Source organism: Eumetopias jubatus, unplaced genomic scaffold (genome assembly GCF_037043125.1).
Source record: "Eumetopias jubatus isolate StellerSeaLion01/CBP00866 unplaced genomic scaffold, mEumJub1_p1.0 scaffold_8, whole genome shotgun sequence".
Taxonomy (NCBI): Eukaryota; Metazoa; Chordata; class Mammalia; order Carnivora; family Otariidae; genus Eumetopias; species Eumetopias jubatus.
The window spans coordinates 70,317,013-70,330,498 of NW_028274814.1; the positions used below are offsets into that span (position 1 = coordinate 70,317,013).

The following is a 13,486-nucleotide window of genomic DNA, read 5'->3' on the forward strand; positions in this document are numbered from 1 at the left end:
GAGTGCTATAAAGAAAATATAAATTATGGTGGGGATAGAGAGTGAGTTGTCAGACAAGGTCTTAGCAACTTTTTAAAAAATGCCAGAAGAGCAAACAGTTTTCCCTACCACCTACATTGTAAGAGCAGTATGGGAGTATGGAGTATGGGCTATAATGTGCACAATATGGGAGAAGTCCCAAACTGCAGTTTTTATTATTTACTGACATATTTATACATTGTCGTTATACATTATGTTCAGTCAATCATGCTTTCATTGATTCAGTAAACATTGTACGTACCAAATAGAGATAAATAGACCCAAGTCCTTGGGTCTAAGGATTTTACAATCCAGTATTTCACCTAGCTACATGATAATGTACATAATGTATAGTCCTATGGAACTGTCCCTCACATGTTAAAGATCTACTAAAGAAATTAAGCACAAGCTCTGCAAAAATTAATTTGGCTAAGTAAAATGAATAGGAATATGTGGCTAGTAATGGCTAACATACGAGGGCTTACTATATGCTAAAAATTGTCATAGGCACCTTGCATGCCTTACGTATGTTATCTTATTTCAGTGTCATGACAGTCTAAGGGATAGTCACTTTTATTATCTGATTGGAGCTGTGGCTTAAGGAAATTATATACGTTTCTCAAGATAATACAGCTAGTACTAGAGCTTGGATTTGAACCTGGCTTCTTCTGAATTTATACTTTTAACTGCTATGATGATGGTCAAAGCTGAAAGGTCAAAACTTAACTGCTGTGATGATGGTCAAAGCTGAAACTATGGTCTTTACAGTAGTATCATCTGAGTTTCTTGTTAAACAAGCAGATTCTCAAGCTTCATACCAGACCTGATCAGACTCCAAAATTCTATAGTTACACTTTGTTTGAGAATCACTAAACTGTACTATACTGCCTCCCTTCCCATTGATAGAAACCATTTTCTATTCTCTAAATGTAAAGTAACATTTCTATGGCAAACCTGTAGTGAGAACACAGTCCTGAAGATAATTTCCCTGTGAATATACTGTTGATGAGACTATAATAAGGATGAGGGGTGTTGGATAGATCTGTTAACTGGAGCTGGGGAAGGCTTAAGATTCATTGATTTCAGAAGATCTCTTTAATTTTGGATTTGAATTCACTCCCTTAATTTAATAAATCTTTTGTGGAGGAGTGATTGCCCCACTGGGGTTCCAGGTTACATAGCTGCTAGTAGAGAAATTAGGTCCTGTGTTATACTTGAAAACATTAAAATTGTTCTGATCATTTTCACTGAGCAAAGAGACAAGGAATGCTTTAAATTCAAAACCTCTCAGAAAATAGGGGCACCTGGGTGGCTCAGTCGGTTAAGCGTCTGACTTTTGGTTTCAGCTCAGGTTATGATCTCAGGGTCCTGGAATAGAGCCCTAAGCCCTGAGCCCCACATTGGGCTTTGTGCTCAGCAGGGAGTCTGTTTCCCCTCTCTCTCTCTCCCTCTGCCCCTCCCCCTGCTCATACACACACTCTCTCTCTAAAATAAATAAATAAATCTTAAAAAAAACTTTTCAGAAAATAAATTCTAGTGATTTTTCATAAGGTTAAATCTTTCAGATTTTGACAGTGAAAGTAGAAGGCTATCCAAAACATCCTAAAGGAATCATTTCACGTAGAGATGTGGAAAAATTTCTTTCAAAGAAAAAGAGATTTCCGAAGAACTACATGTCACAGTACTTTAAACTCCTAGAAAAATTCCAGATTGCCTTGCCAATAGGAGAAGAATATTTGCTGGTTCCAAGCAGGTAAACCTAAACTTAAATAGTCAATTACCCTGTGGAAATTCACCATCTTTCGTATGTTTTGTCAAAATAACTTTGGTTTATTATAAATGTATTAATTTTTTTGATTCTTGTGCACACTTTCTATTGAAATGTAGCATTTACTTTTAATGAAAACACTATATTTGACATTTTAAAGTTATAGTAAATACTTGTTTTGTGTATATAATTACTATTTGGTTAATCACTGCTTAAATTACTTAGGAAAGGTAAATAGTGATTTGTGTGTGTGTGTGTGTGTGTGTGTGTGTGTGTGTGTGTGTGTGTGTGTGTGTGTATTCGTGTGTATCCTTACATGGCATTGAGAGAGTTACATTTGACAAGCTCTGGGGAGATAGTGAGTTTTCATCAGAAGAATTTATGGTAGTGAATTTTCTGAGGAAAGTGGCAATACAATGAAGGCCTACATTCTAATCCTGTATTATAGAAATTTTTCTTGTTGCTTTATATTTTCTTATTGCTGGGAAATGTTATAAGGTATACGACATTAAAAAGTGAAAATTGCATTGATTGGTAGATGCTATCCAATTCCGAAAATACATATATACTTTTTTTCTGGGACATGCATTTTTTCAAGTTTTATATAATCCCTTAAAACTTGTCTGTGCATAACTAATTGTAATAATTTATTTATTAGTGTAAATAGGTTTGCTGAAAAAATGTCATGCATCTGAGCATGAATTTGAATTGATTAAACAGCCACTGAATCTTTGAAGAAGGAAGATCATGTCACAAAAGAACATTATCAAAAAGTGCAATTGCCTAGAATATTTATCTTCAACTCATTGATTTTAAGAAGGAAAGCACTTTGGTTAACATGGTTGGGTGTTTTATGAAGCTATATAATGCTGATGTCCTTTTCTCTTTAGTTTGTCTGACCACAGGCCTGTGATAGAGCTTCCGCATTGTGAGAACTCTGAAATTATCATTCGACTATACGAAATGCCTTACTTTCCAATGGGATTTTGGTCCAGGTTAATCAATCGATTACTTGAAATTTCACCTTACATGCTTTCAGGAAGAGGTATGTATTTAATGAAGACTTAATATTTGAGAAGTTAGGAGGAAAGCATATTAAAATTGTCATGTCATTTTTCACAGAGTTTACTTATCTGTAAGGCCACTGAAAATCAGAAAATAAGTTCATAAGACTTCAGAGTAGCCAAGATAAAGACACATAGGCTCACATAAGTTCATGCAGTTTGTCAAAAAGGAAATTTCTCAAGTCCTCACTCAAAACCTATTTGTTTTTATTTTAGACACACTTAGAGTAAGTATGAATATCTTGCTTTCCAGGCCAAAGTAGACTAGAAGCAACAATTTTAGAAGGTAAGATTACGAGGAGTCATTGGTGTATAAACACACACACACACACTCACAAATGAACGAAGAAAAACTAGAAGTGACTATCACTGCAAAGCCAGGGAGTTTTACTTAACAAAGGTAACCAGGTTGTGACCCTTCAGACCATTCAGTGTAGAAACTTAAATAGCTCTCTTCTGCTGCACAATTCCTGAGGGATTTATAAAAAAGAATAAAAATGGATGTTTATAATGCTAGCTCTTTCTTCTGGAAGAAAGGGAGACCTTAGTGCTCCAAAGGGAAAATATCATTTTGGAGGGGTTAAAAATGGCTTTATGCAGGTGTTACTGTATTCTGAAATCAACCTTATCTTGCTTGCAATTAATAAATATATAGGTAGTTATATTGCATTAAAACAAAACATTCAGGAAGTTTTGATTTGCGTGTGACAACCAACCTCCTTTTAAGAGTTTTAAAAGTTAATGAGAACTTGGCATTCTTGGGTGGCTCAGTCAGTTAAGTATCTGACTTGATATCAGCTCAGGTCGTGATCTCAGGGTCATGAGATCAAGCCTGCTTAAGATTCTCTCTCTCCCTCTCTCTCTGCCCCTCCCCAGCCCCTGCTTGTGCGTGCTCTCTCTCTCAGGAAAAAAAAATTTAAGTTATGAGAACTTATTTATGATTCTTTTTCTTCTCTTAAATATATTAAACTATTTAACATTGTGAACCTGAACTCTCTCTTGGGTTACCTACTGGGCATTTTGTTTATTTGCTTGCAAATTAAGGCTAAAATACTTAATTTCATGTATAATGGATATGGATGAGGACTTGTATCATTAACAATTCCAATACTGTGTTTCAAAACAAATATATCTCTGTTAGTTACTTGTGGCATGTGCAGTGATTTTTCTGCTCCTTTAATTTATGGAATAGTTCATAATTAATGGACACATTTGGGTCCATTTAAACTTCTTTCAGAACGAGCACTTCGCCCAAACAGAATGTATTGGCGACAAGGCATCTACTTGAATTGGTCTCCTGAGGCTTATTGTCTGGTAGGATCTGAAGTCTTAGACAGTCACCCAGAGAGTTTCTTAAAAATTACAGTTCCTTCCTGTAGAAAAGGTAAGGAAATTAATTCAAAACTTTGAAATGTACCATTAAAGAAATTTAAACATTTTTTAAAAAACTCTGTAGTTTCCAGCTTTGAAACAATATGGTCAGATAGGGTGTTGATGAGCTCTCCTTTGGATTACGTAGGCTGTATTCTTCTGGGCCAAGTTGTGGACCACATTGATTCTCTTATGGAAGAATGGTTTCCTGGATTACTGGAGATTGATATCTGTGGTGAAGGAGAAACTCTGTTGAAGAAGTGGGCATTATATAGTTTTAATGATGGTGAAGAGCATCAAAAAATCTTACTTGATGACTTGACAAAGAAAGCAGAAGAAGGTAGTGTTGATATAGCTTTCAGATGTTTTTAAGTGATACTTTCGATATTTGTGGAGTTTTGTAATAAATGTAAAAATTATTCTTATCCATAGGGATGAGTTAGAGGACACTACATTCAGTTAGACTGACAGCTGAGAAAGATGGATTATATCTGTTACCAATAAGACCTTTGTGTTCTAGATTCAGAACATTTTTTGGTTTGAGAGTTTGAATACTGGCTCACTGAGCAATATAACCTCATCTGTGAAATAGGAATACTAAAGCCTACCTCATAGAATGTTATGAGGTTTAAAATAGATGATGCATGCTTCTGGAATTTGGCTATTGTAAATAATGCTGCAGTAAACATAGGGGTACATTACTTTTTGAATTAGTGTTTTCATTTTCTCCAGGTAAATACTCAGTAGTGGAATAACAGGATCAAATGGTATTACTATTTTTAATTTTTCAAAGAAACTCCACACTGTTTTCCACAGTGGCTGCACCAATTTGCATTCCCACCATCAGCACATGAGGGTTCTTTTTATTTCACATCCCTGCCAACACTTGTTATTTCTTGTTTTTGATTGCAGTCATTCTGACAGGTGTAAGGTGATATCTCATTGTGGTTTTGATTTACATTTCCCTGATGATTAGGGATGTTGAGCAACCCAAATGTTCACTGATAGATGATTGTATAAAGAAGATGTGGGGTATATATATGTGTGTGTGTGTGTGAGTACTCACACACACACAGTAGAATATTACTCAGCCATTAAAAAGAATGAAATCTTGCCATTTGCAACAAATGAATGGATCTAGAGGGTATAATGCTAAGTGCAATAAGTCAGACAAACAAAGACAAATACCATATGATTCCACTCTTTGTAGAACTTAAAAAACAGAACAAACAAACAAAAGAAAAAAAAAGAGGCATGAAAAACCCAGACTCCCAGAAGGGAGGTGGGTTGGGAGATGCATGAAATAAGTGAAGGGGATTAAGAGTACGCTTATCATGATGAGCACTGAGAAATGTAAAGAAGTGTTGAATCATTATATTGTACACATGAAACTAATATAACACTGTATGCTAATTATACTTGCATAAAAAATAAAATAGGATGATACATAGAAAAACTTAGCAACTTGCTAACCATGCAATAAGTGCCCTCACAAATGTGGTAAAAGTAGAGAATAGATCATTTCTATTCTCTACAGATGTCAGATAGGTCTAAGGCAGTTCTGAATGTAGTTTGTAATGAGTGAACCTAGGAGTAAGTTTTTAACTTTCCAAGTAGATAGGTATTAATCGAACCTTTAAAACTTTCTCAGGTTTTCTAGAGAAAAATAAGATTGGTAAGAAAACCTAAAAGTGCAATTAGAAATCATAGGAAATGTGATTTTTTTGGTGCAATTTTATGTACATCCTTAAAAGTTTGTTTTAAAAAAATGTTTTATGTACTTCTCAGGAGACCTTCTAATAAATCCAGATCAACCAAGGCTCACCATTCCAATATCTCAAATTGCTCCTGACTTAATTTTGGCTGACCTGCCTAGAAATATTATGTTGAATAATGATGAATTGGAATTTGAACAAGCTCCAGAGTTTCTCTTAGGTAACTATTTTTGTTGGTTTGAGAATAAAAATTAGGATGTAATTTTTCCTTATAACCTAGAAAATATTCAAATATATTGTCATAGCTTGTAGTATCTTCATATATTTGTTATAATGGTTTTTTTTTTCTGGAACGATCTATTTGAAAGTAATATGTTTACAGACATGGAGTTTGCTTTGCACACATTCTTATGGACTAAGTTCGAGATCAGGGTGGGGCTGCTGTGGAAGCACACATATTTGTGAAATATGTCCTTGCATTTGCTTTAAGTGCCGGAAATGGGGGAGGCAGATAAGGAGATTTTCAATTGTGTAATGCAGTCATTTTTCAGTCTCAAAAAGACAGAATAAGTAAAGGAAGAACACCTCAAGGTAGTCATAGGAACAGTTTTGTTCCTCAGGATGACAAGCATGAATTCTCATAAAAATAGTCATAAAAAGCAGTTTGGGATGAAAAATTGAGAAGCATTAAGTTGGTGACATACTCAAGTTCTAAGCCTTCTTGAGAGTCATTGGGAACCATGAAGAGCATTGGGTTGAATTAATGTAAAGTATTTGAAGACAGTTCTGGCTTTACTTTGTGGAGTATTCATTGTTATGTCCATATATATTTAATTTTAATTAAATTTCCATAGAAAGAATGCCTAAAATATGTCAGTCAGTACATTAAAATTATTAATAAAGAATGTCCAAAATTTGGGACATGACATGTAAAGGCAAACTGCTTTGTACCTTTATTCTTCACATCAACTGAGAAATTTAGAATGAATTTGAATGCTTTGGAACTCTGGAAGTGAATATATTAGTAATAGTGGATTAACACAAAATGCTGAATTGTCAATGCCAAATCCTAGATCTTAACCAATACCAAACTTGACTTGTGATTCCAATGGTACAGGTAAGTACCAGTCATACTGAGTCTTTCTCTGAAGGGGTCTCAAGCTTCAGACAAAACTCCCCAAAATAACTCCTAGTAGTGCATTAAGATATATCTCATATTAATGGACCCTTTTTGAGCAATGTATGTAAAAATGTTCACAGAATTAACTTTGAAGTCCTTGTGGGATTTTTTTTTCAGTTTTATTGATATAATGGACATACAGCGCTGTGCAAGTTTAAGGTGTACAGCAAGTGATCTGACTCTATGTATATCATGAAATGATTAACCACAATGAATTTAGTTAAAATTGATTAGCCCATATAGATATAAAATAAAAGAAAAAATACTTTTTTATTGGTGGTGAGATCTTACAGGATTAACTCTCTTATTGACAATTTTCAATATATATCACATAGCAGTGTTAACTGTAGTCATCATGCTGTGCATTCCACCCCTAGTACTTACTTATCTTATAACTGGAAGTTTTTACCTTTGACCACCTCCAAAAGCACCTGTGTTCTGTATCCCATTAATTACACAGAGGAAAGTGTTTATATAATACTCCCATTTTCCAGTCTCATATCCCATAAACCCATAAATTCCATGTTTATTTACAGTTTAGATCAGGGTTTCTCAAACTCTGCACTGTTGCTGTTTTAGACTGATTGATTCTTTGTTATGGGAGCTGTCCCCCATTGTAGGATGTTTAGTAGCAGCCTTGACCTCTGCCCACTAGATGTCAGTGGTATCTCCTCCCCCCGCCGCCCCCCCAAGGTGTGGCAATCAAAAATGTCTCCAGACATTGCAAAAGGTAGAGAGTAGGGGTAGGCGAGCAACATCACCCTAGTTGAGAATCACTGATCTAAACAAATGAGATATATCCTTCTAAAAACATTTTATAATCAGAGAATTCCCAGTATTTTTATGCTAGGGTAATGTGATAGAGATCATTCCTTGCCATTTTCCTTGTAGGGCGGGAGTGAATTTCAGGCCTTCAGTTAACACTTTCCTTCCAAGATAGCAGTTACTATATGACACTTCTTGATAGACTTGTGAATATTAATAGATTTGTTTTATGAAAAGAATTTAAATACACAGGTGTGGGGTTTTATGTGTCTGTTTGAGGAGTTGTGAGGTGTATTTCCTCTTCAGGGGACTGTTTTTCCAGAGAGCCGCAATAGAAAGGTACTTCAGTGGTGTGATCTGATGGTGTTAGGAAGGTTTCCTTGCCTTCAAGTTTCTTTCGAAAATACTTTGGTGTCACAAATGCACAATAACAGTCCTTAACCTTATTTTTACTGTTAGCCATCTGAGATGACAGTCCATGCTCCATTTTAATATGGCAGTGATTCTGAAATAGGGAAGGACTTTAAAAAATTAGAGCTCTCTACTCCTCTCACCTGAAATTTTATGTCTCCTTAGAGTGTATGTCTTCTCTCTGCCTATTTGTTTTTTCTTTGTTGTTGTTTTTTTAATTTTTTATTAACACATAATGTATTATTTGTTTTGTTTTTTCTTTGTTGTTGATAGCTGTCCAGATTGAGGGGAACCAGAACAGGAGCATCTATTAAGTGTCCATCTGTCTTGCCCTTTCTCTCCATTCCCCTTCCACTTGTTTTCTTTCTCTTTTTCCTCTCCTGTTTGCCCAATCTTGCTTTGATTCAAATACTTAACTGATCCGATAGGCTTCCTTTCTCTCCAAAACTCTCAATACCATCAATATTAAATAATGGTTTTAGAAGTTGGATATTGTGTACTGGAGGGAAGGGATGGGAAGATACCAAGGCTGAAAATATACAGACAATACTTTTAGCATGTCTACAATCTAGTAGAAATATGACATATGCTCAAATGAATACTATTTTTATTCTTAATGTACAGTGTTTCTGAGCATAAAATAATATATGCTTACATGTACTTAGGGAGATGAAAATACACAATACAAAAACAAAAATATTAAAAAATACAAAAATCTAAGCTTCTCTTAGATACATAATTTCACCACTTAGAAATAACAGATCTCAACATTGTTCTGTTTCTCTGTAGATTTTTTTGAGTTCATTCACTTATGTTGATCAAGTGCTTGTATTTCAAAGTACTATATGAGAACCATAAATACTGTACAAATAAGGATACGTTTTATGTCAGTGAAGAGTAATAGTCCATGGAGTTGATGATGGTCGATTTCTCAGGCTTTGGTATCTCAATCGGAATTGTGCTTTACAGACTTGATAAACACCAAGAGGTTGAGATGATGGAGCAGCACAGCTCTTTAAGTGACCGCAGAACAAGGGTATGGAAGCCTGAAGATACAAAGCATGTTCAGGAAATTTTGGCTATTCCAGTTTTCCAGAACAGTTGTTCTCAACCCTGGTTGTTCATTATTATCACCTGGGGAATTAAAAGAAAAAAAAATCGTAATGACCAGTAACTCCTGTGATTAATTACGTCAGAATCTTTGAGGGTGGACTCAGACATTGGTGTTTTTAGAAAGCTCCTCGGATGTCCTGTGCAGCCCAAACTGGGGGAACCACTGGGCTAGAGCCCAGAGAATGAGCAGCAGGACAGGAAGAGAACCACAAGGGGAATTCGGAGCTACAATATGGATTTGTCCCTGGTTTGGGATCTTACTTAGTAGACAGCGTAGCATAATTTGTTTTTGAACAAGAGAGTGACACAATCAAAGTGTAATTATAGGGAGACTGATTTTGTAGGAGAGGTAGACTGCATTGGGGGAGATGAACTCAGGAGGCCACCACAGTCTAGACAGAAAGCACCAGGGGCATCAAATGGGTGCGGTGGAAATGGAAATGGAAAGGAGGCAGGGGCAAAGAACTAAGATGATTTTTCAGTTTTGACTCTAGAATGACCATGAAAAGAGGGTTGTTTTTTTTTTTTTTCTAATCAGATATATAAGGCAGAATAAAAACCAGTTTGGAGACAAGATGATGAGGGTGGCTTCCAATGGAGCATAGTTGAGATTTGGAGGGGCAGGCCACTGATCTCCAATGTAAAGTTGTAAATATAGGATAGAGTTCAGAAGGTGGCTTGTGGCTATAGATGAAGATGTGAAATACTCAACATATACAAAGAGATGAAGTTAAGGAGTTGGTGAGGTAGTTGAGTGGGGAGAATATAGACAGAAGACGGGAAGGCTGGAACAAAATCTTTAGGTGCATCATGGTTCACAGAGTAGAAGAAGGAAGAGGAAGCATCAAAGGAGAATTGATTCAATGAAACAAATGGGTCAGATTTCTGTTCACATTTACAACATATGTAATTACAACCAATATAATTTATCTAGCTTTTCTGCTTGGACAGATTAACTGAAGTGCTTTGTACTTTCTTTTCAAAAGGTGATGGCAGTTTTGGATCTGTTTATCGAGCAGCCTATGAAGGAGAAGAAGTGGCTGTGAAGATTTTCAATAAACATACATCACTTAGACTGTTAAGACAAGTAAGAAATCCAATAGTATTGTTGCATTACATTGGACATTGGTAATCTCCTGGAACTCTGGTTTTGCATGTGGTTGTGAAAATGCAAAATGACCACATTTCCCCCAAGTCTACCTGAGTTTAGTTACGAAATCCCACCTTTGTCCTTTCCTCATGGAGTAAAAAAAAAAAAGTTTGTTTTGTTTCTCCTCTTGAAAAATGGAGAAAAGACAGTATTCTGAGAATTCTTGTCCCAGTCATCACAGTTACACCCCAAGTATAGAAGAAAAGAGGGTACCTCTTTTGAGGTCCTGTATTTCAGAGGAACTCAAATCCTATACACAGTGGCTCATTTAAAAATTTCTCTTGGTTTCACTTCTATCACATGTTCTTTTCTCCATAAGCACTTTGTGTTCAGGATGGTGCTGTGCACTGATTGGCTTAGGCCTGTGTCACTCAATCAATCTCTATGGTAATGTGGGGATGGTTTTACTTAGAATAGTCCCACCTTTTCCTGAGGCTGGAGCTGGGGTCAATACCCCCTAAAATTCATAGTCTGCTTGGGTGAGGGTTGGATAACTCAGCAAAAATCAAGGTACCCTTAGGAAGAAAGAAAAGTGAGTGGATGTTGAATGCAAAGCCATCGGTGGTCACTCTGGTACTGTCTCTGATGTTGAGTACTCGTGGGGATTTATTCTATTTTCTGAGTCTTTCCTGACAGTAGGAATGAGAGAGTGAGTCAGGGTGAGAGCAAAGGTAAAATCCAATTTGAATTCTGTAATCGTATGCCAGAATTCAACTGTATTTTTTAAAAAATCTATTCATTCTTATTTAAAAAATTAAAAAAAAGAAAAGTAATTTCTGCCTAAATCTGAAACTAAATGACTTGTGTAAACTTTAAAAAAAAAAGGCACAATTACAATATATTAGTTATTCTGGATAATGAAAATAATTCCATGTCTGTGTAAAATATCCTGGAGTAATTTTGTTAGTACTATCAGAAGTTACACTGTGGCTCTAGAAATAAGTTAAGAAACATTTTACATATAGAAACAAGTCTATGAAGCAGATCTGGGCACAGTCTCTTTCAATCTGTAGGCAATTGGTTGTATAAATTGATTTTCAACCTTGATCATTAGTCTATAATACATGTTTCAAATTTTATGCAGTGCTCAGGGAACCCTGTTGAAAATCAGAACACTAAGAATGTATACAGGACTGAGTAGTGTATAGGCAGCTCGGTGACCCAAGGAAATAATAGGAGAAATAGTAGCAGTAGAGTGAGTAATGTGCTTGTTTTTTTTGAAGGATTTTATTTATGTATCTGAGATAGAGAGAGAGAGGGAGGGAGAAAGCGCAAGTGGAGGAGGGAGGGTCAGAAGAAGAAAGAGAAGCAGACTCCTTGCTGAGCAGGGAGACTGACACGGGGCTCAGTGTGGGGCTCGATTCCAGTACCCTGAGATCGTGACCTGAGCTGAAGGCAGATGCCTAACTGACCGAGCCACCCAGGCACCCGTGCTTGTTCTTAAAAAAAATAAATAAATAGATAACGGAGGGGCGCCTGGGTGGCTCAGTTGGTTAAACGGCTGCCTTCGGCTCAGGTTATGATCCCAGGGTCCTGGGATCGAGCCCCGCATCGGGCTCCCTGCTCTGCGGGAGGCCTGCTTCTCCCTCTCCCCCTCCCCCTGCTTGTATTCCCTCTCTCGCTGTCTCTCTCTCTCTCTCTCTCTCTCTCTGTCAATTAAATAAGTGAATAAATAAATAAATAAATAAAAATCTTAAAAAAAAAAAGGAAAGGAAAGGAAAGCACTTCAGTATCTGGTGCTGTATTTTGAGGGTCATTCTACCAGTGGTCATGAACTGGGGCTGATCATTAGAGTCTCCTGCTCCTTTCTCCTTAAAATCAGTGAGCGCTTTTTGAGGATAGAAAATTTGAATTAGGCTTCTTTCTGCCTGGGCCTCTGAAAGTGAACAGACCTAACTTGGCTGCTTCTCAGTTTGAACCAACTGAGCTGATCAGACAGAGGAAAAAAAGATTTTTATCCACTAAGGAAATATGATTGCAGTCTGGAGCTTTTGTTCTTGGAAAATCCCTGCTCAGGGTATTCAGCTTTTCTTCTTCAGCTTGCAGAATTCTCCACACTCCCGTTTCCTGACAAAGGCAGTTGGCACTGATACTCCACACCTTTGAAGCTGATTGTTAAGAGCCAGAGCTTCTGCAGAAATCACAGTTTAAAACATTAATCAATTTAATATCACATGAACTATAAATTTTAACTAAATTTGGGTTTCAGGGTAAAGTGAAATATACAGAGTGAAGTATGTATGGCATTCACAGTCCACGGTATCAGTAAAGGAGATTGTAAAGCCCACAGGATGTGGGCTAGGAAGAGGGCTACATCAGAACGGAGTCCTCTCTGTTCAAGCTAAAATGGTATCTCTGACTCCTCGGGGAGACGTTGTTGCAGCTGGTGATTGCTCTAGTGAGGGTGGTTCAAGGCAGGTCCTCTGAGAAAATAAGAGTGTTTGAGCTCAGATTGGAATGAGGAGAAGCCTTTGCCTTGTGAAGCGTGAAGGGGTTCAGAGCAGAAGGATCAGCGTGGGCAAAGCCCTTGCGGCTGGAATGAAGGAGCCGGGCACGTGCAGAGAACTGAATGGACACCAGTATGGTGGAAGAACGCAGCATTAAGCTTAGAGGGTTTGAGAGATGGGCTGGGGGCAGGTCAGATCAGGCCCTGAAGGCTATGTAAGTTACATGGGGTTTTAATCCAAAGGTAATAGGAAGTTATTAGACAGTTTTCAGGAGGAGTGATACCTTATATCCCTTGGTGGGCTTAGACACTCTCAGGAAACTTGTCTAGTCATGGAACCATTAATGATAGGCAGGTTGTACCTCACCTGCTAGTTGCAGTTGATTAGAAGCGGCTGCTCAGAATCCTGGGCCGAGGAGTACTCCGTGGCCAAGTAGGATTCACTAGGTAAGAACGACATGACCTGGTAGTGTAACCACAGTGTG

General features: G+C 37.1%; 1 protein-coding gene across 3 annotated transcripts in view; it reads left to right on the forward strand.

The window, feature by feature from the left end:
- The window catches only part of LRRK2 (leucine rich repeat kinase 2), a 141,309-nt gene that overhangs the window by 91,456 nt on the left and 36,367 nt on the right, over positions 1–13,486 (forward strand). For all 3 annotated transcript variants that reach the window (XM_028113159.2, XM_028113160.2, XM_028113162.2), the window contains 6 exons: positions 1,584–1,771; positions 2,677–2,831; positions 4,088–4,234; positions 4,370–4,561; positions 6,010–6,156; positions 10,392–10,492. In XM_028113159.2, coding sequence (XP_027968960.1) covers positions 1,584–1,771; positions 2,677–2,831; positions 4,088–4,234; positions 4,370–4,561; positions 6,010–6,156; positions 10,392–10,492 — 930 coding nt within the window. The remainder of the gene's footprint in view (positions 1–1,583; positions 1,772–2,676; positions 2,832–4,087; positions 4,235–4,369; positions 4,562–6,009; positions 6,157–10,391; positions 10,493–13,486) is intronic.